At 42.8% G+C, this 24,966-nt stretch overlaps 1 protein-coding gene across 1 annotated transcript; it reads left to right on the top strand.

Annotated features, from left to right (window-relative positions):
* Positions 1-1,229: 1,229 nt before the first annotated feature.
* Positions 1,230-24,966, top strand: Pecr (peroxisomal trans-2-enoyl-CoA reductase). Its single transcript, XM_028760647.1, has 8 exons — positions 1,230-1,457; positions 7,254-7,387; positions 8,178-8,343; positions 11,844-11,925; positions 15,222-15,318; positions 18,244-18,354; positions 22,067-22,178; positions 24,703-24,966. The coding sequence occupies exons 1-8, from the start codon at positions 1,334-1,336 to the stop codon at positions 24,786-24,788; spliced, it is 912 nt and encodes a 303-aa protein (XP_028616480.1). The 5' UTR covers positions 1,230-1,333; the 3' UTR covers positions 24,789-24,966.

Below are 24,966 nucleotides of genomic sequence, written 5' to 3'. Positions count from 1 at the left end.
CTACATTTGCAAAGTTCATAAGGAAAACAAGATGTAGAGAGAGGCTAAGAGGCTGAGGATGTTCTGCTAAACTTGACAACCTGAGTTCAATCCCTGGTTCAATCCCATATGGTACAAGAAGAGAACTGACTCCTGCAAGTCATCTTCACACACACACACACGCACACACAGAGGTAATGTTAACTTTTAAATAAACAAATAGATGGGCAGGGTGTGGTATCCCATGCCTTTAATCCCAGCACTCGGTAGGCAGAGGCAGGTGGATCTCTTTAAGTTCCAGGCCAACCTGATCTACACAGTGAGTTCCAGGACAGCCAGGGCTAGAGAGAGACCTTGTCTCAAAAAATTAATAATAATTAATTAAAACCAAACAGAATATGAGCAATAAATTGTTCCTTGGAACCAACTCAGAGCTGACAAGTTTCTTGCTGAAGGAATGAGCTAGAAGGCAGGTTCCAAAAACATAAACCTAGAGATGAATCTTGCAAGAACTACACAACGATTCATCTTTTATTTTTTTGCTGCTGTATAACCCAGATGAAACGGATCAGATCTCAAATCTAGGGAAGGGTGCTTTTTTCTTTCATTTCTGGGTGGGGCGGGGCACGGGGAATGAGGGGAGGATGGGCCTAAATTAATTCTGTTTAATCATTCATTACTTAGGCTCTGTGGATAACTGCAACTGTATGCCCTCTTCTTCCCCACACCCTCCTCCCTTCTATTCCCTCCCTGAAGATGAAGGGATCTGAGACCTTGGATGGCTTCCCTTCAGCTAACCTAAGCCTTTCCCACTTCCTAGCCATCCGCACACAGCTGCTGAAGCCCAGACAGCCAGATGTCTGTTGCAGATCGGCACTACGAGGGCCCAGACCTGCAGCCTTTCTCTACACAGATGCTCTGGAGGTTCAATTTTAATTAACGGTGGGAGCTATGGCCCCAAGGATTAGATTTTCAGAACAGAAAATATCCTTCCCATTTTGTTCTTTCTCACTCTCTCTCTTCTCATTCCTCTGTCGTTTCCCCCAATGTCACCGAAATTTAAAAATAAATATGAAAAAAATCGAACGAGGAGTCTCACCCACACGTTCACTGGGACCCAGGAGGGAAGCTGAGGATGCAGAAGGCTGCAGGCGGCCGCCAGGAGCGGTCCAGCTCTGGGAGGAGGCCTAGCTCGCCGTGAAGGCGGGGCCTGGGCGGGACTTGGGGCGGGACCACGCGGACTTAGGGGCGGGGTCTGTTCGGTCAGGGGGCCGCGGACTTCTAGTGCTCTGCTACTTCTCAGGAACCCAAGGGCTGGCTTTAGCGAGAACTCAGGAACAAATTCTCTGCAGCGATGGGCTCTTGGAAGACTGGTCTGAGCTGCCTAGCGGCCGGGTTGCTGCAGAACCAAGTAGCCGTGGTCACTGGTGGGGGCACAGGAATTGGAAAAGCCATCTCCCGGGAGCTCCTGCACCTGGGTACGTGAACAGGCCCTCTGAGGCTGGGCACCCAGAGCTAGTGTCCGCAGAGGTCTAGCTCGGGTAAACTGGATTCAGAGACAGAGGGGGTCAGAGACAGAGGGAGAGACAAAGGGGAGTGCTGGCGGACCGGAAGAGGTTGCAAAGCTACGGGCTGCAGAGCTGAGCAATGAGAGGATAACAGAGGTTTTAGTCCTAATAGCCAAGAAATGTTGAGAGGCTCTGATCACATTTTCTTCTCACTTCTCCTGTCCTAAAGCAAGAAAAAAGAAGTTATTAAACTTAGAATGATCACGTAAACACACGCACAAGGAAGGAAGCCATCAAGAAGAAGATACATTTACTATTTAGATATGTGAGAATGTATATCTTCTTTGAATTTACTCTTAAACCCATGTTGGTGGTGACACATGACTTTAATTCCAGCACTCAAGAGGCAGAGATAGGATCCCTGTGAGTTTAAGGCTATCCTGGTCTATAGGTCGAGTTCCAGGACAGTCGAGGCTCACAAAGAAACCCTGTCTCCAAGGAGTGGGTGTGAGGAAAGAGTGCAAAGTTTAAAGGCATATTTCAAAAGGTATTTCCAGCATGATACCTGTATTATGCAAAGAGCTTCGACAAGTAGATTTTTCTAAGATTTATTTATTTTATGTATATGAGTACACTGTAGCTGTCTTCAGACACACCAGAAGACGGTATCAGATCCCATTACAGATGGTTGTGAGCCACTATATGGTTGCTAGGAATTGAACTCAGGACCTCTGGAAGAGCAGTCAGAGCTCTTAACCCTGAGCTATCTCTCCAGCCCTGACAAGTAGATTTTTAAAAATCTGACATCAAAAGGAGCAAATGAGAAATTATATGGCCCAAGGATTCCATGCTGAGCTAACACAGGAAATAAATACATGGGGAAATGATCGGCTTTATCTTATCAGCAGTACATTGCAAAAGAAAACAAGATCCCATTGTAGCTTCCATTTTTACCATTACTTCCAGCCAGTCTGCCACCACGAAACATCCCCTGGGAGGAAGAATTATTTTAAAAAAAAATCAAACTACTTATTTGGTACAAAGGTCAGGAATTGGCCTCTGTCAGCCTATTTGCAGAACCTTGGTTTCCCTTTTGAATTTCAAGTTATTGAACCTCTTTTTGAGTAAATTTGCATTAGGCAAACAGTACACTAACTCTGGGGTCAAGCAACAGATTATTGTGGTATGACTGAAATATTAGGATACTCTGTGCCCTGGAGATGCTATGAAAGTCATGGAGTATGTCCCTAGGAAAATACTTCCTATACCTAAAACAGAAGTGAACATTGTACTGCTGTATCTATAACTGGATTGCCTTCCATGAGAGAATATGAAAAAAAAAGTTTTTTTTAAAGGTTTGTTGTATTTTTAATTCTATATGTGTCTTGGGAGGGGGGGGGAGAGCCTGTGCATGTGACTGCAGGTGCCTGTGGAGGCTTGAAGTGTCAGATCCCCTGGAACTGGAGTGTGAGCCACCCAGTGTGCGTGGTGACAACCAAACTCATGCCTTCTGCAAGAGAAGTACAGGCTCTCTTAAGCTCCGAGCTATCTCTCCAGCACCAAGCATGTGAAATACTTTCTATTATTGCTTTTTCATCTTTGTTTTTGTTTTTGTTTTTTGATGCCAGAATTAATGGCTGTTTTCTGAAAATTACTCTATAAACCCGAATTGGACAATAGAATATTATAAAGCATTAGCTGAGAGCTGGCAAGGAGGCTCAGTGGATGAAGGGGCCTGCTGCCAAGCCTGCTGACCAAAGATCAATCCTCAGAAGAAGAATGGTAGAAGGAGGGCACTGACTTCCGCAAGTTGCCTTCTGACCTCTGCACAAGCACCATGGCCCACACATATACACACGAATAAATTAGTAAAATATTAGCTGGTTAAACATGTCTGCCTTCCTCTGATATAGAGGATGTCAGAACATCTTAACAATTGTTACAGATAGTCCCTGGCACTGCACAGCATAGAGGAGACCTAGCAGTGACTGAGCTAATGCTGTGCAAAACAAACTGATCATCTGTGGGGAAAATTACAGATGCTCCTTACCTCTGTTGTTGTTGAAAGCTCTTTTGCTTCTAGTTACAAATATGTATGGGGCGGGGAAGGAGGCAGTACTAAAACCACACCAGGGCAGTGTGAGTGGAAATGGGTAGGTCAGAAGGTGCCAAGTGTCATCTGGGGGGAGTTGGGGATGGGGTGAATATGCCCAGAATACGTTGTGTTAAGATTCCTAGAGTCAATAATAGCAGGAGTTGAGAGGGTGCAAAGTCTCAATTAGATAGAAAGGATAAAATCTGGCTGTCTGTTACCCATTGTGCTGACTACAGTTAGTAATACTATGTTGTACGGAGGCACCTGCTGCCAGGAGTCAGGGCAAGAATTCAGATCCCAGGACCTGCATGGTGGAGAAGGCAGACTTCTGGAAGCTCTGATCTCTACATGGGTGCTGTGGTACACACACACACACACACACACACACACACACACACACACACACACATTGAATGAATGAATGAATGAATGAATGAATGAATGTAATAAAAATAAAGTAAGTAATGTAGTTTATGTTTTAAAATTGCTAAAAGACTTTTTTTGTTTGGTTGGTTTTTGGATCTGTACTGAGAATTGAATCTCAACAGGTTCTCTACCATCTAGATACATCCCCAGACCTCTCTTTAAAAACAAAACAACAGCAACAACAGAACCTCTTTATTTGGAGTCTGGCCTTTTCACTCTGTAGCCCAGGCAGCCGTTGAACTTGTGATCCTCCTGCCTCAGCCACCTGAGTAGCTCAGATTACAAGCTAGAACACCAGGACTGGCTTAAGGATACTTTACATATCATTACCACAAAGGAATGGTTACTTGTGGAAGGAGATGTGTTAATTAGTCTGATTTGATCGTTGCATGGCATATAAAAATATCAAAAACATCAAAAATGTTCTCAGTAAATGTACAATTATTTGTCAGTTAAATGTAAAATGTAAGACCAGATGTAGTTGTTTAATCTCAGTACTCAGGAAGCAGAGGCAGGTGGATCTCTGTAACTTTCAGACTAGCCAAAGGTATATAATGAGACCTTGTCTCAAAAGGAAAAGAATAAATTGGCTAAGTTTTAGAGGCTATGCTTTGTGCTTCCCATAATTTCAATTCAATCATTCTGGATTTCTGATGGGGTTGAAGACTTATAGTCTCATAGCCAATCCCAGCTATTTACTTTGAGAGAAAAGACTTGAGAGGATGGTTTTCAGCTGACATTCATACTGAAGCCAAGAAAAAAGCCAGGTTCAGAACTAAGTCTTTTAGTTAGGAGAGATGACAGAGGTTCTGGTTAGTCAACAAAATGTTGGACTGGGTATTAGGTCTATCTTGTACCTTACTGATACAAATTGGTATAGTTATGCTCTAAACGTATTTTGAGAGAAAAGTTTTATTTTAACAGGAAGGGTGATATGTAGGAGGAGCTAAGGTGGGAGGAGTTAGGAGAGGAAGAGGAGGAGTAAGGAGAGGAAGAGGAGGAGTAAGGAGAGACGAAGGAGAGGAGGAGCTAGGACATGACAGAGGGAGAGGGAGAGGAAGGGAGAGAGAGGGAGAGAGAGGAGAACATAGAGGCAGATGTTTGCGTGTCCTTGCCAGTCAAAGATAGTTGATATATCTAGGTTGGGTATTGGGTTACACTTCTGATTGTATGAGCATCTTGTTATTGAGTATTCCAAACTTATAAAGCCTTTGATTAACATTTTTTTAAAAAGTTACTAATAAAAAAAAAAGGATGAGGAGGGAGGGTGATGGAATACATGTGACAGGAAATCAGATGAGGAAACTAGCTGGAGGAAGAAAGGGAAGGGACAGAGGGAAACAAATCAGAACTCTAATGACACATGTATGAGGATGCTGTAATAAAACCCAGTACTTTGTATGTTAACTTAAAATACTAATAAAGAAAAAAAGCAAGAAGGAGGAGGGGGATAGGATAGGGGGTTTCTGGGGAAGGGATGGGGAAAGGGAATGACATCTGAAATGTAAATAAATAAAATATCCAATTTAAAAAAAAAAGGAAAAGAAATGATCCCAAGAATTTCTTTAATATGAAGCTTGTCATGGTTGTCACTTCTTTAACATCTCCATCGTTGAGCTTAACCATTTTCCATGTTTATATTGAGAAGTCTGCACTTACTAGTGTCTTCTGACTACATGCCTGTAAATCTCTCCAGTGTGTCAGCATGCCTACATCAGCCTCCCAGGCTGATGCCACTTCCATTGTTAGCAGTTTTTAATTCCTTCTTTTGCTTCTGTCACATTGGCCAATCTCATTTGATCAATCACTTTTGCAACATGTTACACAGTTTATCATTGGGAGGTGAGGAAATGACACAGCTTTGTTCTGTACTGTCTGTGTTTGAGCCAAACAACAGATAGACAGGAATCAATTACTAAAAGACCTCCCCCCAGTAGAGTTTCTCTGTGTATCACTGGCTGTCCTGGAACTCACTCTGTAGACCAGGCTGGCCTCATACTCAGAAATCTGCCTTCCTCTCTCTCCCAAATTCTGGGATTATGGGTGTGTGTCACTAGCCAGCAGCAACTGAAAGACCTCAAAAGATAGAACTAGCCATCTCTACAGCCATACCACCCTAAATGTATCTGATATTGAAAGCTAAGGAAGAAGGCTCCAGTCCAGCTAGTACTTGAATGGAAGAAAGAACTCATCATAATAAGGGGCCCTGCCTCATGCCTCCTTCCTCCTTTATTGACACAGGGTTTCTCTGTGTAGCCTTGGCTGTCCTGGAACTTACTCTGTAGACCAGGCCAGCCTTGAACTCAGAGATCTGCCTGCCTCTGCCTCCCGGAGTACTGGGATTAAAGATGTGGGTTACCAGTGCCTGACTGACTTTCACACACACACACACACACACACACACACACACACACACACACACACGATTTATATCAGTACACTGAAGCTGTCTTCAGACACACCAGAAGAGGGCACAGATCCCATTACAGGTGACCTTCCTGATCTTGCCTTGAACATCCATCAGCCAGGCCCTTCAGGCAGGAGAAAAGGCCCATAAGGTCTTTGTTTTTAAGCTGCCAGACTGTTCTTTCAAGTCAGGAGGGTGAGGAAGAAGCCACCCCAAGTTCACCACTTTTATTGCCTAGTCTTGGTGCCTCTGCTATCTCTCCTTCTAACTCCTTGTCTCACTGGAATATGGTTTGTTCATAGATTCCTTCTTAGTTAGACTGGCACGCACTCAGAGATGGCTAATCATTTTTAGTCCCATGGCACTTGTTGCTCAATATTTCAAAACAGTTGTCCCTCCCCCACCCCGTGTGTGTGTGTCTGTGTCTTTGTGTGTGTGTTGTCTAGCTTCTTAGTCATTTCAATTCCTATTGCTTCAACATATCCAAAACCAGCCTGATTCCTCTTCCACCCCCACCTTTCACAGGAATATACAAAATGGTTTCTGTAGTTTGGACAATTTTTTTTATTTATTTATTTTTATGTGTATGTATATTTTACCTATAGGTCTGCTTATCATGTATATGCTTGGTGCCTGTGGAGACCAGAAGGGCGTGTCAGATCCCCTGGAACTAGAGTTACAGAGAGTTATGAGTTGCCATGTGGATGCTGGCTATTGAACCTGGGTCTTCTGGAAGAGCAGCCAGTGCTCTTAACCACTGTGCCCTCCTTCTAGCCCCTTAATTTGGACAGCTCTTGGAAGCTGACTTTCTTTTTTTCTCTGGCTATTTTCTCCTTAGGGTGTAACGTGGTCATCGCTTCCCGGAAGCTGGACAGATTAACCGTTGCTGCGGATGAACTGAGAGCCTCTCTGCCTCCCTCCAGCTGCGCTAAAATCACTGCCATACAGTGCAACATCAGGAAAGAAGAAGAGGTAAGACAAACATGGCTGCACAGTGGACTTAGCCAGTGTTCTTTGCAGAAGTGGTTCCTGAACCCTGATGTACTCCAAGGTGATGGGGCTCACTAGCAGGCAGGGCCTGTAAGGAGAGATGCCTGTGCTCCTGACTTACTGAGCTGCTGACCTCAGGAGGAGGGGAGCTAAACAAGAGTGTCCTCTCTGCTAGAGACCCTTTAAAGCTGTGGTTTTCAATCTTGTAATCCTGCGACCCCTTAATATAGTTTCTCATGTTATGGTGACCCCCAACTATAAAACTGTTTTCATTGTCACTGCATAGCTGTAATTTTGCTACAGTTATCAATCATAATGTAAATATCTGGCATACAGGCAATCTGATATGGGACCCTGTGAAAGGGTTGTTGGACACCCCCCACCCCCCGCCAAAGAGGTTGGGACCTGTTTGATAAACACTGCTTTAAGGCATTTCTTAGTGTTCGTTTTGACCTAGTTTCATCATTTTCATCTAAGATTGGTACTTAGAAATTAATGCTACTGAGGCTTGTTGGACTTAAGGGTTATCCATACTCTTCTTCGTTTACTTTGCCATCAAAATTAGAATTTTGGCTTATAATTTATGAGTATGGTACAGTGTTACGTTCACACTGTGGGACTTGGGCTTATATTCAGTGGTGGCTTTGTGTATTTAGGTTGTAGTATTTAGAACTAATATGTATTATATAGGAGTCTACAGACTGCATTATATTTCTAAAACTGGGCCATGTAGCAGGTTAGCTATTAAATTTCCCCTTCGATGTTTCTTTAGGTAAATAATTTGGTCAAATCTACCTTAGCTATCTATGGTAGGATCGACTTCCTGGTAAACAACGGAGGAGGCCAGTTCATGGCTCCTATTGAAGACATCACTGCAAAGGGATGGCAAGCTGTGATTGAAACCAACCTGACAGGCACCTTCTACATGTGCAAAGCAGGCGAGTGTCTCAACAGCACAAAACCCCAACTTCTCCGTAGTGAGAAATCACAGGGAAGGCTGGAAGAGGAGCTGTTAGGGACTCCCAAGCCCACATCAATAACGTTTATTTCATATCTTAACAAAATTTATATCTTGTATTTGTTCTCTTCCTCCCTCCCTCCCTCCCTCCCCCCCCCTCTCATTTTTTGAGACAGAATTTCTCTGTGTAGCCCACGCTGTAGACCAGGCTGACCTGGAAATCAGAGATCCACCTGCTTCTGTTCCCCAAGAGCTAGGATCAAAGGCCTGCACCACCACCACCACCACCACCCAGCTGGCTTGTGTCTGTTTAGAAATTTATTTCCTTTTATTTCAGTAACATCTACATATGCCTGAGTGCATGCATGTGCGCCATGGTGCAGTCGCCTGATGATGGGAGGATAGGTGTCAGATCCCGGCAACTGCACTTTAGAGGAGACGTGAGCCACTGTGTGGGTGCTGGGAACCGAACCAGGAACCCCTGAGAGAGTAGTTGGTGCCTAACCACTGAGCCACATCCTCAGCCTCTGTGCCTCCTCAGTTTGGTCTGAATCTTTGTCAAAGATCCATACTTTTTCATTTTCTAAGAGTTTATGTTATTTCTGTAAGAAATCAGTGTTAAGACAGCCTGACATTAATTTACAAAATGTCTCTTGTCCTGTTGAAGATGAAATTTAGATTAAATTTTTTCAAGAAGAACCTTACCTTTTGATAATGTATACTTTCTCTCTAATTATATCTGGAATCCTGTACTGAAGGTGTAGTTTTGCTGTTGTTGTTTTGTTTTATTCTGTTAGGGAGACAGATTTTTGGTTTTATTTTGTTTTCTTTGTTGTTTTTTTAACACAGGGTTTCTCTGTGTAGTCCTGGCTGTCCTCTAATTTGCTCTGTAGACCAGGCTGGCCTCAAACTCAGAGAGTTCCACCTTCACACTGTGCCTGGTCCAAAGGTTGTTTTATTATTGTTGATTCTCACTAAATCTCATCACTTATTAAGATTCTGTGACTAGGTTAGATAATTGTATAAATGAAACTGAACAAAAGACAATCCTTAAAAACCACATATACATGCTGGGCGGTGGTGACGCACGCCTTTAATCCCAGCACTTGAGAGGCAGAGGCAGGCAGATCTCTGAGTTCGAGACTTCGAGGCTAGCCTGGTCTACAGAGTGAGTTCCAGGACAGCCAGGGCTACACACAGAGAAACCCTTTCTCGAAAAAAACAAAACAAAAACAAAAAAAACAAAAAACAAAAAAAACAAACAAAAAAAAACCCACATATACAGTTGGGTGGTGGTGCTGCACTCCTTTAATCCCAGCACTCAGGAGGCAGAGGCAGGCAGATTTGAGTTTGAGGTCAGCCTGGTCTACAGAGTGAGTTCTAGAACAGACAAGGCTACACAGAGAAACCCTGTCTCAAAAAAAAAAATGAAAACAACAGAAGAGATCACTGTACAATTAAATGTAACTTTCTGGTCACTCGGTGGGATAACTACAGAGAAAGAATCTTTCCAAATGACTAGCCCAGTGCATTCACTAAGCCATCCTAGTGGTGTGTACCTTACAAGTCAGAAGAAAGGAGAAAAAAGTCAAAGTGATCCCCTTTAGGACTGAACTAAATTAGAAAGAAAAAAAAAGAAGACTTACCCCACTTAGGATCCATTCATTTGAACACTGAAAACCCAAAACTTCCTTGCTTGTTCCCAATCACTTGACTTTACAGTTACTATGTCTCCTCACTGACAGATGCTTGTAACCTTCCCGAGTTGTTTCTGCCAGCCATTCTTCCTGTGTATCTTTTTCCTGTACATCTTTCTTCTTTCTCCATTTGTTCTCTATGGTCTCTTTGTGATTTCAAAGACTTTGAAGAAATGCCCGCATCTGAGACTGGGAAAGCATCAGAGAGTTTTAGAAGTCATAATGCCATCAGAGCTAAAACATGGCATTTAGCCAGAGGTGGAGTCTATTTAGAGTAACTTATACCAACTTAGTATCCTCTTTATGCTAAAATCCTGAGGTTTTATGTGTTTTTTAATACTTGATGTGACAATTTCTGGACTACTTATGACCATATATTCTGCTTAAAGTAATTTATTCTTTGAGAATTTTGTACATGTATGCAGTTTTAATAGTACCAACCCCTCACTCCCTTTCATCTTCTCCACAGCCCTCTCCCTCTGCTCCTCTGTGTCTGTCTCCTAATTTCATGTTTTCTTTTCCTTTCTCCCTTCCTTCCTTCCTTCCTTCCTTCCTTCCTTCCTTCCTTCCTTCCTTCCTGTCTGACTTCATTTATTATTCATTTATTTATTTGTTTTGGGGGATTTTTTTTTAAAAACACAGGGTTTCACTGTGTAGCCCTGGATGTCCTGGAACTCACTCTGTAGACCATACTGGTCTCGAATTCAAGAGATCTGCCCACCTCTGCCACCTGAGTGCTAGAATTAAAGGTGTGCACCACCACCACCTACCTCTTACTATTTTTAAAACCTTTTTTGGGCTGGAGAGATGGCTCAGTGGTTGAGAACACCAACTGCTCTTCCAGAGGTCCTGAGTTCAATTCCCAGCAACCACATGGTGGCTCACAACCATCTGTAATGGGATCCGATGTTCTCTTCTGGTTTGTCTGAAGAGAGCAATGGTGGTGTACTCATATGCATAAAATAAAATCCTTTTTTATACAATATAAGTTAGCCATGTTATTTCCTCCCCCTCAACTCCTCCCAGATCCTCTCTTCCTCCCTACCTCCCTAGCCACTTCATGTTCTTTCTCTCATTCTTTCCTGAGTGCTGGGATTAAAGGTGTTCACCACCACTGCCCAGCTACCTCATGTCTTTAATTGGTGGATTTTGTTTTAAATCTTTTGGTAAAGGTTTATGTTTTTTATCTATAAACCTCACATTTTAAAATTCATCTTAGGGACGGAGATGTAGTTCAGTTGGCAGAGTGCTTGTCTATCGTCCAGGAGGCCCTAGGTGCTATCCTTGCCACTCTGTAAGCCAGACATGGTGGTGGACAACTGTGGGGCCACCTCACTTGGAAGGTAGAGCCAGGAACAACAGCAGTTCAGGTTATCCTCAGCTACCTAGGGAATTCTAGGTTAACCTGGGATTTGTAAAAAAAAAAAAAAAAAAAAAAAAACTTGTCTCAATTTTTTTCTTTTTAATTCAGGTTATACTAGATACTTTATGGCCATTTTAAATGAGTCAATGTTTCAATAAGTTTTCATCTAGATTATTAGTTTATCAAAAAAAATTTTTTCAAATTCATTTTGTAGCTTTCCTTGACAGTTTTCAGCTTTACCTTATAGTTTATTAAATTAGCTTCTTGTTATACACCAATCCGGGTCATCCTGGGCTACAAGAGACCTCACCTCAATGACAAAAACTAAATTAAAATGGAAGACATTAAATGCATGCTGGAGCAGGATATAACAAAGGAAAACACTGTTTAATATGACTGTTGACTGTCTGTGCTTTGCAGTTTACAATTCCTGGATGAAAAAGCACGGAGGGTCTATTGTCAATATCATTGTCCTTGTTAACAATGGGTTTCCAACAGCCGCGTAAGTATTTTATATATTTTTTTCTTTCTGTGTCTTTAGATTTTGTTCTCTGAATGGGGGGCTTAAATCAATGATTTACCCCTTTAATAAATTGTAATGCCAATAATTTCCTTTGTAAATAATGTTCTTATTAATTCTTGCAAATTTTCATACAATGTGTAGTGGTTTGAATGGGTTTGCCCCCCCCCATAGACTCATGTGTTTGAATGCTTGACCCATAGGGAGTGACACTATTAGGAGGTGTATCCTTGTTAGAATAGGTGTGACCATGTTGGGGTAAATGTGTCACTGTGGGGTTGAGCTTTGTGATACTATACTCAAGCTCTGCCCAGTGTGGAAGAAAGAGACTTGACCTTCAGATGAAGATGTACAACTCTCAGCTCCTCCTGTACTATGTCTGCCTGCACACTGCCATGCTTTCTGCCAGGATGATAATGGATTAAACCTCTGAACGTGTAAGCCAGCCCCAATTAAATGTTGTCCTTATAAGAGTTGCCTTGGTCATGGTGTCTGTTCACAGCAGTAAAACCCTAAGACACTATAGATTTTGACCATATTCATCCCCCCCCATTTCCTTTTATTTGAACTTTAAAAAAGAAATGTGTATGCTTGGAGGCCAGAGGTCAACATCAGGTGTCTTCACCGATTCCTCTCCACCTTATTTTGTTATTTTTATTTATTTATTTTTTAGTTACTCACTGAACCATGGCTTTCTGATTTGGCAAGAATGGCTGGCCAGTGAATCCCAGGGATCCTCCCGTCTCTGTCTCTCCTTGTTGGAATTACAAGCACACACTCTCGTACCTGACTTTTATATGAGTGAGCATCCAAACTCACATCCTCAAGCTAGTGCAGCAAGCACTGTACCTACTGAGCCTTTCCCCTAGTTCCTATTAATGCCCATTCAGATTAAAGTTGCCATATATAGTGGTTTGAATGAGAATGGCTCCCATAGACTCATATGTTTGCATGCTTCACCCCAGTTAGTGGAACCATTTGGGAAGAATTAGGAGGTGTGGCCTCTTTGGAGTGGGCGTGGCCTTGGGAGATGGTATGTCACTGGCAGTAGGCTTGAGGTTTCATGGAGGTGTACATGTTTGCCATTTATCTGAAATTCATATTACCTGAAGGTCCTGTATCCTTCCTGCCAAGTAATCAAAATGTTACAAATCTAGCTGTCACTGTGGGAAATAGCTTCTTTGTTAAATTATGAAAATTAAATAGATCTAGATTAATTTAGATTTGAATGCCATGAATATACCTGTTTAATTTTAGGACTGCTAAATTGTAACTCATAACAGAAACTCAGAGTTTCTGAAACACACACACACTCACACACACACAAAATCCCTGAGGGAGTAGTTCTAAATAGTAACTAGTTGACTTCCTCTATGGAAATTTTAATAACATACTAGCTTCGTGTATTATCTAGGATTCCCTCAGTTTTGCAGAGTTTCCGTTACTCTTTGTCTGTCTAACCACAGTTCCTGGCAGAGATGGCTTAGAGGGGGAGGGTTTGTTTGGGCTCCTGGTTTCAGAGGACCCCATCCATCACAGTGAGCCAGGGAGCAGAGAACAGAAGACACTGGTGCTCAGCTAGCTTCTCTTCTGTCCTCTATTCTCACTGCTTGGGATAATGCTACCCACCTTCAGGGCAGGTTTCCCACCTCCCTCCCCTTCCCACAGTGAACCCTAGTGAATTCTCTCAGAAAACATCTTCACAGACACACTCAAGAAGTATGCCTTACTAATTCTGAAGTGAATCAAATCAAGCTGACAATCAAAATTAACTGTTACATGCTAGCTTTTAACTGCTGAGCCATTCCAAATTCTTTACCCAGTGAGATGTGTGTGTGCTGGGACAGAGGAGAGGGCGACTCTTTCAAATGAACTAGAAAAGAATTGATCAGCAAACATGCAGGGCTAAAAGTTGAAGGAAATCCTTCTTTCCTTACTCCCTAGTCTGTCTTTCCCTTCTAGTTTGAGATGCTTATGAATAGATTTTCCCACATTAAACATATGGCAGTTGGTTCTGGGGATATTATTATGCTGTACATAGAAATTCTGAATCACATTATCTCTGTACCTTCATATGTGTGTGTGTGTGTGTATACATACATATATATGTATACTTTTTAAAAGAATTATTTATTGTATGTATATGAGTACATTGTCACTCTCTTCAGACACACCAGAAGAGGGCATCAGATCCCATTACAGATGGTTGTGAGCTACCATGTGGTTGTTGGGAATTGAACTCAGGACCTCTGGAATAGCAGTCAGTGCTCCTAACCACTAAGCCATCTCTCCAGCCCCTGTACCTTCTATTTTAAACAGTACATGTTTTCGTTGTTGCTGAGACAGGGTTGCCTGGCTTATATGTATGTTTTACATCTACCCCTGGTTTGACTGGAACTTACTATGTAGACCAGGCTGGCTTCAAGCTCTAAGTGATCCCACTGTTCTGCTTCCCATGTGCTGGGATTAAAGGCATGCAGCACCATGCCCAGCTTTTTACATTTTTAAAAATTATATTTATTTAGTATTTTTTTAATGTGAGGTGTATATGCTGCACAACACATGTATGGAGGTCAGAGGGGTTTCTCTTCCTCCACAGTGCGGTCTTGGGGATTGAAGTCAGGTAGTCAGGCTCTGCAGTAGGCCGTATCCATTAAAGCATATCCGTCACCCAAGACCTAAATCCTTTGAGCCTTTTATTTGGAATTCCATTGATAATGCATGTAGCCAAATATATGACTTTCATATCCCCTATTATTAAAAGTATATACAATATCAAAATGCTTGTCATTAAAATTATCAATTTGGGGCTGGCAAGATGGGTCAGCTGGTAAAGAACTTGCTACTAAGACTGAGGACCTCGGTGCGTTTCATTCAGAGCCCACATGATGGAAGGAGAGAAACGGCTCACTTGGTGTTCCCTGTCCTCCATACATGCATCGTGGCACGTGCTTGAGTGTACACATATATGTACACGTGTGGGGAGAGAGAGAAACAAAGCCACAATCTCTTTTGTAATAAAAGGGTCGTCCACATATTCTTCCCGTGCACATGGCTTTTGAGAGATACAGCTCATGCAGTGTGTGTGGTTAGATAACTGTGGCTTGGCTCTGATATAGAAGGACCCAGTTCTTTCTTTAAACAGAGACTCAGTGTGACAGAGACTCATAACAAAAACAATCTCGTGGAGTTCTCAGGTTATTGAAATGCTCATTGACTTAGTCGATGGGGAAAATGTTCAACAGAAACTGACGAAAATAATGTTTGCGTCTTTAAAGGCACAGTGGAGCGGCAAGAGAAGGTGTTTACAACCTCACGAAATCCATGGCTTTGGCATGGGCCAGCAACGGAGTAAGGATCAACTGTGTTGCACCTGTAGGTAACTGTTATATGTGACGTCTGCTGACAAACTGGGCTCCCGATTGAGATTGTGTGCGGATAACTGTTTCATCGGTGCAGTATATATTAACACTTATGTAAATATACTATAAACGGTTGACTTTTAACATAGGTTAAATTAGAAATGCAGTCATTCATTATGGCAGTAGTGTTATTTGGTAACGAGATAGTGATGGACACTCTTGGCAAATATTAGAATTATGTGTATTTAAACAATAGTGATGTGAGGACTGTATTTCCTATCATGGATTGAAAGTACCTGCATTATAAAAAGCATTGAGGAATTCCATTGCACAGTGAGGGTTAAGCAATACTAGGGAACTGGAGAGATGGCTCAGCAGGTAGGAGAGCCTATTGCTTTTGCAGAAGACCTGAGCTCAGTTCCCGTACCACATCAGACCATCAGGCATCTCATAACTGCCTGTAACTCTATCTCCAGGAATTCTGACACCTTCTAGCCTCCCTGGGCACTTCCCCTGTAACCAACACACACACACACACACACACACACACACACACACACACACACACACTTGCTCAATGGGTAAAATACTGGCTGTACAAATGTGAAGAGCTGAGTTCAGATCTCCACATTCACATAAAAAGAGAGACACAAGCCAGGCAGTGGTGGCTCATGCCTTTAATCCCAGCACTTGGGAGGAAGAGGCAGGTGGATTTCTGAGTTCGAGGCCAGCCTGGTCTACAAAGTGAATTCCAGGACAGCCAGGGCTACACAGAGAAACCCTGTCTCGAAAAAAAACTAAAAAAAAAAACAAACAAACAAAAAACCCAACAACAACAAAGAGAGAGAGAGAGAGAGAGAGAGAGAGAGAGAGAAAGAGAGAGAGAGACACCGAGACCTGTAACTCCAGTAACTCTAGTCCTGGGTAGCTCCCAAGATGGCCAGTCAGCTATCTGAACCAGTGAGTTCCAGGTTCAGTGAGAAACCCTGTCTCAAAACAAGCAAACAGATAAAAGGGAAACAGCAAAATGAAGAACCATAAAAGGTACAGATATTGATGTCTGGCTTCTCCGTGTGCCTACCTGGTTGAGAACAAATATAGGTGCACATACACATGTAACTTGTATGTTTACCATAACATACATAAGTGTGGTAAGTTCACCACACTTGTACACACAAAAAAAGTGCTACTTTGAAGAGTAACTTTTTTCCCTCAATGGTTTTGTTATTTCTTGGTATGAGTCTCTTATTTGGAAAAAAAGAAAATGAGTAGCAGTGGGAAGAAACTCTCAGTTTTAAGACCAAGTAGAAATTAAGTTATGTGTTATAATATCACAATTGCAGCCACAGTATTGACTCAAAAAATCCTTTTTTTTTTTTTGAGCCTGGTGATGGTGATGCACACCTTTAATCCCTGCACTTGGGAGGCAGAGGCAGGTAGATCTCTGAGTTCGAGGCCAGTCTGGCCTACAGAGTGAGTTCTAGGACAGCCAGAGCTACAGAGACCTTGTCTTAGAGAAAACCATCTTTTTTTTTTTGGTATGGGTGTGGTACATGTATGTGTTCATGTGTATGCATGTGCATATACAGGTGAAAGGCAGAGGTCATTGGCAACTGTCTTTTTCAGCCAATCTCTACCTTAGTTTTTGAGACAGGGTCTCCGTGTAGACCTCAAAGCTCCCTAATTTGGCTAGACTAGCTGGCCAGCCAGCTCCAGGGACCTGCCTGTCCCCACTCCACCTCCCTCGTGCTAGAGTTACTGAACCATGCTGCTCCATTTGGCTTGGATGTAGATGCTGCAGGTCTGAATGCAGATTCTCATGATTTCACAGCATGCAGTTCACCAACTATGACTGAGCCACTTCCCTGGCCTCTGCTTGCTATTTGAGAGCAGTTCTTGTGTAGCCCAGGCTGGCTAGAATTCATTATTATATAGATTAAGTTGGCCTTGAATTTCTGGTCTTCCTGCCTCTACCTCCCCAAATATTTATTTGTTGTGAAATAAGTCATAGCTTGAGCCTCCCTGACATTTTGTACCTGGCATTTACTCTGAGAGACATTAGGTGAAATACATCTTCCTCTTCCTACACAGATCAACTCAGGGTAACTTTTCCTATGATGTCTTCTGGTCATGGATAAAGTAGAGATAATAGCTCCATTTGGGGCTTGGTAGCACACATCTGTAACACTGGTAGAGTATTAAGGAGGGAGGGTAAGCAGATATCCATGGATCCCACTAATCAATCAGTATAGCCATCCTGGAGCTAGGGCCAGCTAGCGCCCAACCTTTGACCTCCATGTGACATCCATGCAACCCCCACACACACACTCAAAATTTTAAATAAATATATATTTTTAAAATTAGCTGTCAGGGTCCATACATCTTGGATTTGGGTGCGTTTTTAAAACTTCACTTGAAATGTAAAAACCAAGAAAAATCCTGGTTTTTTTTTTTTCACATTTTCCCTGGTAAAGCAAGCATGCTCAGAGGAAGAGAAACTAGACTCACCAGGCCCATTGTTCCTGGTTAGGTACCCCACTGAGGTACTTACTTTAACATACTCCTCAGAAACCAAGTCTTTCATGAAAAATACCAAGACTTAGCTGGTTATTAAAGGGGAGAAGTGCCCCCCCACCAATGATCATTCAAATGGTCTGCTTTTAGATATTGGTTGGCTGAATCCTCTTCAACGGTTTTGAATAAAGTTGGTTAGAAACGTTTATCTTCTGTATTGATGTCAAGCCACACACCTTTTGTCCTTGGTCAGTGTAATCCCTGATGCCTTCTTATTGCTGTTGTGTGAGTTCTAGAGATGGGACCCAGGGCCTTAAGCTCGCTGGACAAGTGCTCTACTCCCCCTCTACATACTCAGCCCTTGGTGTCTTGAAATTTTAATTCTCCCCATTTACTCACCTTCCTGCTTTGTTTTCTAATACAGGGGACCATTTACTCCCAGACAGCCCTTGAAAACTATGGAGAATTGGGACAAAGCATGTTTGAGAAGGCCTTTGAGACTATCCCAGCTAAGCGTATTGGAGTCCCCGAAGAGGTAATGTGTCTGGGTGACACTGATGAGAATACCTTGAGAACTTTAATCCCAGCACTTGGGAGGCAGAGGCAGGCGAATTTCTGAGTTCGAGGCCAGCCTGGTCTACAGAGTGAGTTCCAGGACAGCCAGGACTACACAGAGAAACCCTGTCTCGAAAAACCAAAAAAAAAAAAAAAAAAAAAAAAGAGAATACCTTGTGAAATGTATGACATTTGGCACCTGGGCTTTTGGCCTGGCTGACCAGTAGAGATGGTTATTTCAGTGCCATCAGACCATGTCTCCTGTGCGTTGCTGGGCTCTGGAAAATACCCTAGTTAGTTGCTTTGACGGCTGACAGCAGGCTTTCCTTGGAAATGAAGGCCATGAAGTTAGAGACAACATGTTTTTGTTGTCTTGGCAGCTACTTTATTTTATCACATGCAGTGTTGGTACAAGCAGTCCCAAGCAAGCCAGATAAAGACAGACTCATGAAGTTCCAAAGAGGAGTGAAGTGTTAAAACCAATAGCTTTTCAAATGACCGAGGAGTAGACTTAGTTCTACTGGTGGTTAGGATGGGGGTAACGTTTCTTACTGAAGAATAAAAAAAAAAAAAAAAAAAAGAAGACATACGAGCTAGAGAGATGGCTCTGCAGTTACGAGCGAGAAGTGCTCTCCCAGAGGACCTGAGTTTGATCCCAGCAACTGTATCAGATGGCTTCCACTCCATGGAGATCCAGCACCTCTGGTCTCTGCAAGCACCTGGATTCACATGTATATGCCTAACACACACACTCTTAGACATAATAACAATAAATATTTCAAATAAATAAATACATATCATATTTCTTGGTAGGAGAATCAAGTTTATTTAAAAGTCAATTTTTGCTGGGCCTATGCCTTTAATCTTAGTACAGTACACAGGAGCAGACAGACAACTGTGAAGTTGAGGCTAGCCTGATCTACACAGAAAGTTTCAGGCTACCCAGGGCTACCTAGTGAAACCTTGTCTCAAAATAATCAAACAAAAAGCAAAGCAGAATTAAAGTCAAACTACAAAGTTTTAGGTGTCAGTAAGATGTGTCAGCAGGTAAAGATTTGATCCAACTCCCACAGGCTATTTTGCTACAGGAACACAAACAAGTGCAGTAGCCCTGGAGGCCAGAAAAGAGTGTTGATCCTCCAGAGCTGGAATTCCAAGCAGTTGTGAGCCACCTGACTCGGGTGCTAGGAACCAACTCTTGTTCTTGGCAAGAGCAATCACATGTTCTTAACTGCTGAGTCACCTCTCCAAGCCCAATTTTTAAAAATTTAAAACAAAAGTCAGATGTCCCCTAAATTGATGTATGAGTTGAATACAATTTTGGAATTTAACATGCAGAGAAGGATTTAGTTTAGATAAATATTGTTTTATTCTATTCATTATCATTGTGTATATGCTCGTGTGTGCCTGTGTGTGCTGCACTGCACACACTGATAGGCCAGTCAGGAGCTGCCTTAGGACAACTGGTCCTTTAGAAATACATTAGATCAGCCGGGCGGTGGTGGCCACGCCTTTAATCCCAGCACTTGGGAGGCAGAGACAGGCCGATTTCTGAGTTCGAGGCCAGCCTGGTCTACAGAGTGAGTTCCAGGACAGCTAGGGATACACAGAGAAACCCTGTCTCAAAAAACCAAAAATAAAAATACATTAGACCATCTCTCCTGCATACAAAGTCAAAGCTACAAATATTTTGACAGGGGTGGGGAACGTGGTTTGAGTTTCTAGAAATAGCTCAGATTATGTTTTGTCGTGTCTTTCCAAAGACATATACCTACATTTACTGAACTGTTTATTTAAAAAGACTGCAGTTCTAATTTAGATCCTATGTTTTCGTGAGGGGAGTGATCCTACAGTAAAGTTTTCTGAATGTGGTCCTGTACTCCAGTGAGAGTGAGTCCTTCTCTATACGTGAAATCCTGAACTATCACAGACTGTCTTAGTCAGGGGTTCTATTCCTGCACAAACATCATGACCAAGAAGCAAGTTGGGGAGGAAAGGATTTATTTAGCTTACACTTCCAAGTTACTGTCTATCACCAAAGGAAGTCAGGACTGGAACTCAAGCAGGTCAGGAGCTGATACAGAGGCCATGGAGGGATGTTACTTACTGGCTTGCTTCCCCTGGCTTGCTCAGCTAGCTTCCTTATAGAACCCAGGACTACCAGCCCAGGGATGGCACCACCCACAATGGGCCCACCCCCTTGATCACTAATTGAGAAAATGCCTTACAGCTGGATCTCATGGAGGTGTTTCCTCAAGGAAGGCTCCTTTCTCTGTGATAACCCCAGCTGTGTCACGTTGACACATAACACCAGCCAATGCACAGAGTATATGCTTGAGATTACTTGTAGCCATTTGAGAATTATATAAAATCACTATCAGAAATTGTGAAAAAACATCAATTCATCTCTACAGCATTACTACATGTGAGTACATCTTCATGTTGATCTTCAGAAATTTGCCCATTAGAGTGGCTGATGCCTAGGAATCATTAGGCTATGTAATAGTGGCAGGAGCATATCAGCTGCAAGAGACAATCCTGGGATAAAGTCTTTGGTGACCTTGTATCTTAGAGATCACCCATCAAAAGCCATGCAAGATGGTGGGCCATCTCCAGGAAGCTCATTTGCGTTCTTAGTCTTTCCTGGATGGCTTCTGCCACCTCCCCTCTATGGGACCTGATCAAATCCAGGTTGTTTGCTCCCCATCACTTTTTTTTGTTTGTTTCAGTGCTTAGTACAAAAGCCAGGAGAGGGACCTGCTCAGGTTCACCACCCTTCATGAGACACCACTTCCACTTGCCATCAGTAAAATGAATTCTGTTTGGTTTGTGAAGTTTCTCTAAAACCTCACCAAGTGACATGTGGGAGGGTGTAATAGGGACCTTGAAGTCCCGATGCTGGGAAGCTCCTGTGATCCGCAGGGCATGCTTTGGGCCTGACAGGGCCACAGACTGAACAAATCAGAATGCCCGCACTGCTACACACACACACACACACACACACACACACACACACGATTACTGTATCTGGGACTGAGGTGGGAGAAGCATGTGACTGCAATGACAAATAGAGTGTGGCCAACAAGCAGGTACCTCAGAAGGGAGTTAACTGTTGAAGCAAGAAAGGGCCATGTTTCCTTGTGGCTTCTTATACCGTGCTGTTTGCCTGCCGCTTCTCCACACCTGGTCACCTTTGCCCCGATCAGTACCTGACTTCACTGTTGTCCAGACTGTCTCTGTGCTGTCACATCATGGTGCACATGCATGAGGATTCATGATGCAGTCCTATGAGCTGAGATGTGCTTATTCAGGAGTCTCAGGTGCGCTCTCTCTCTCTCTCTCTCTCTCTCTCTCTCTCTCTCTCAGGAGTCTCAGGTGCGCTCTCTCTCTCTCTCTCTCTCCCTCCCTCCCTCCCTCCCTCTCTTTCTTCCTTTCTTTTTTTTTAAAGATTTATTTATTTTATGTATATGAGTACACTGTAGCTGTCTTCAGACACAACAAAAGAGGGCATCAGATCCCATTACAGATTGTCTGTGAGCCACCATGTTGTTGCTGGGAATTGAACTCAGGACCTCTGGAAGAGCAGCCAGTGCTCTTAACCACTGAGCCATCTCTCCAGTTTGTTTCTGTCTGTCTTTTTTCTTTTCTTTATTGCCTTTGCTCTTATGTAAGGACATCTCTTCTTTCCCCAGATCTCCTCTCTGGTGTGTTTCCTGCTGTCCCCTGCAGCTTCCTTTATCACTGGACAGTTGGTCAATGTGGACGGAGGCCAGTCTCTGTACACTCAGTACTTCCAGATACCAGGTAAGCAGCCGAGAAGTAGAGAGGCAGAAGCCCTTCCCGACTGTGCCCATGTCTTAAGTCATTACCTCGGAGGTGGGGGTTTTCTTTTATAGGCCATCAAAAAGTACAAAATGTTGATATTTATGATAGGATTTTAAAGAAAATGTTCTCAACTGCAAAAGAAATATCTAAACCTCTAAATACAAAGAAGGTAGAAAGGAGGCAAAGGCTGGCTGTGCTTGAAGGTTTACAGATTTAATTCCTCTTTCCCCTCTCTAAGTGCTTGCACAGATGGAAGAGGGGTGGTCCAACTCGACTTTGTCCTCTCTTTGGAATATACAGATCAAATGATAAATTTCTGTATTGAATAATTTTTATTCATAAAAGCAGTATTTTTAAAGATTTAATATATATGAGTGCCCTATTTGTATGTACACCTGCATGCCAGAAGAGGGTATCAGACCTCATTACAGATGGTTGTGAGCCACCATGTGGTTACTGGGAATTGAATCTAGGACCTCTGGAAGGGCAGGCAGTGCTCTTAATCACTGAGCTATCTCTCTAGCCCCATAAAAAGGAGTATTTGTTTTATCTTATTGAAGCAGAATCTCACTGTATAGCCTAGGTTCACCTCAGCCTCCATTACAAGTCTGTGCAACAGTGCTTGGCTTGAAAGCTTTATTTCCATAAATTCAATTCAATAACAATATTACACTCAGTTGGATGTGTTTTGGTGTTGGAAGAGTCTTATAAGATCAGGTAGTCTAGTCCAGAACTCAGGTGACAGAGGCAAGGAGATTTCTGTGAGTTCCCAGACCAGCCAGGGCTATAGAGAGACCCTGCCATCCCCTCAAAAGAAAACAACACCAAACAAACAAAATCAGATAGTTCAATGTCCTAGTTTTTCAAATGACAAAACAAATCCACACAAAATAAAAAACACAGGCTGGAGAGGTGGCTCAGTCATTATGTGCACTGTCTTCTCTTTCAGAGGAGCCAGGTTCAATTTCCAGCACCTTCATGGTGGCTCAGGATCATCTTAAAGATGGAGGAGATGATGCCCTCCTTTGGTCCCTGCAAGCACCAGGCACACGTGTATTTCATAGACATATGCAGGCATTCACATAGACACATAAAACATAAACAAACATTTTTAAAAGCATGCTAACGTCCAGGGATCTTGCTCAGTTGATAGACTCCTTTACCGGCATATGCAAACCCTGGATTGAATTCCCAGCACCCCATAAAATCAGAAGTGGTGGTGCACGCCTGTAATCCCAGCATTCAAGGTGGGAGAGGCAAGAAGAACAGAAGTCCATGGTCATCCTCGGCTACATACCAAGTCTGGGGCTAGCCTGGGCTATGTAGCATAGATTGTAGATCTTTTTTTTAAAATTGCACGTAAAAAACCCCAAAGCCTCAGGGAAAATACAAACACAAATATATTTGTTCTCTTTCTAAAGGTAGTTACTAGTGTCTATTAACAAGTGAATGCCTGGTTAAGACTGCCACTTGTCTCCTAGCCTTGTGGACTTCTCATGTGGATATGGTGGTATCCCTAATACTATGAATGTTTGGTTGGTTAAGATTTTTTTTTTTTTTTTTTGCTTTGGTGTTTTGAGACAGGGTCTCACTGTCTGCCTCCCAAGTGTTGGAAGTAAGGGCATGTGCCACCGTGCCTGGCTTCTTTCCCTTTTTGAAGAAAGACAGTGTAACCTCAGTAAGCAGCACTGATTCGACTCTACTGTGCTCTGTATTGCATTTCTGGCTTTGCAGCTGAGGTCCTAATAGTCCATAGTATTAGGACTGTGTGGCTCCAGCCTTTACTCCCAGCTCTCCTGAAGAGAGGTGATTCTCTCTGCATTTGAAGCCAGCCTGCTCTACATAGCGAGTTCCAGGACACCCAGGACTATGTACAGAGATCTTGCCTCCAAACAAAAAACACCCAAGACTACATTTCCTAAGTTAAGAGTACACATGGTGTCAGGACCTGTGTGGTCGTCACCTTTGACCTTTCAGTCTAGGAAGCTATTGGCTCATGAAGAGGTGAGATACATCTAAGAAAGAGCCTTTTCCTCTTCCTCTGTGTTCCCATGAGGTATTATCATCCTTTCGAGGCTGGCTTCCTTGGTCCTAGGATGGCAGCCTGCCATTCTGAGACCACATGCTTTTCTTTGTCCCCATCATGCTGATTGAAGAGCCAGGAGAGGGAAGGACTTCATGTCAGCATGGCTTGCTTAGTTCTAAGTCTGCTTTATGTTGAATCCGCTCACAAAGATGTCCGTCCACCTGCAGCCAGTCACCAGAGGCAGGGAGTGGGAGGCACTGCAGTTACCCCCTTTACATGCAGGAAGACTCAGCCAAAAAAGCTAGTGAGTAGCAGGCCTGGCATTCAAATCAAAGGATTTTTGCAAAACTGCCTGTCCTGTGGGCTCTTTTCCTTAGTTAAGAAGCAAGGCAGCAAACAAAACCATGAGGCTTGGATGGAAACTGGGGAGATGGGTTTAAGAGATTTGCAAGTAACACTTTTCTGCTTACTAAACAGATCATGACAATTGGCCTGTGGGAGTTGGGGACCTTTCTGTTGTCAGGAGGACAAAGGAATCTCTTAAGAAGAAAACCAGGCTCTAAACCAAGGAACCATCCACTCATCTTGTTCCTGTGTGCCTCAGCATCTTAAGAATGTTTTGTACTTCACAAGAGCTTATGAGTTCTGTGGGGCAAAACAAAAAAAAAATCATGTTAATGTTAATAGCTTTATCTTTGCAAAAACTATTCCCAAAATAAATGTATATTCATGTTCAAACCA

This window comes from Grammomys surdaster, unplaced genomic scaffold (assembly GCF_004785775.1).
Source record: "Grammomys surdaster isolate TR1022 unplaced genomic scaffold, NIH_TR_1.0 126546, whole genome shotgun sequence".
In the NCBI taxonomy this organism is placed as follows: Eukaryota; Metazoa; Chordata; class Mammalia; order Rodentia; family Muridae; genus Grammomys; species Grammomys surdaster.
Note: the sequence above shows the minus strand (reverse complement) of the source record. Positions and strands in the feature narration are given on the sequence as shown.

Coding starts and splice junctions, on each gene's coding strand:
- Pecr (XM_028760647.1), top strand. CDS start 1,334: ATGGGCTCTTGGAAGACTGGTCTGAGCTGCCTAGCGGCCGGGTTGCTG. Junction 1,458..7,253: donor CCGGGAGCTCCTGCACCTGG/GTACGTGAACAG, acceptor TTTTCTCCTTAG/GGTGTAACGTGGTCATCGCT. Junction 7,388..8,177: donor ACATCAGGAAAGAAGAAGAG/GTAAGACAAACA, acceptor ATGTTTCTTTAG/GTAAATAATTTGGTCAAATC.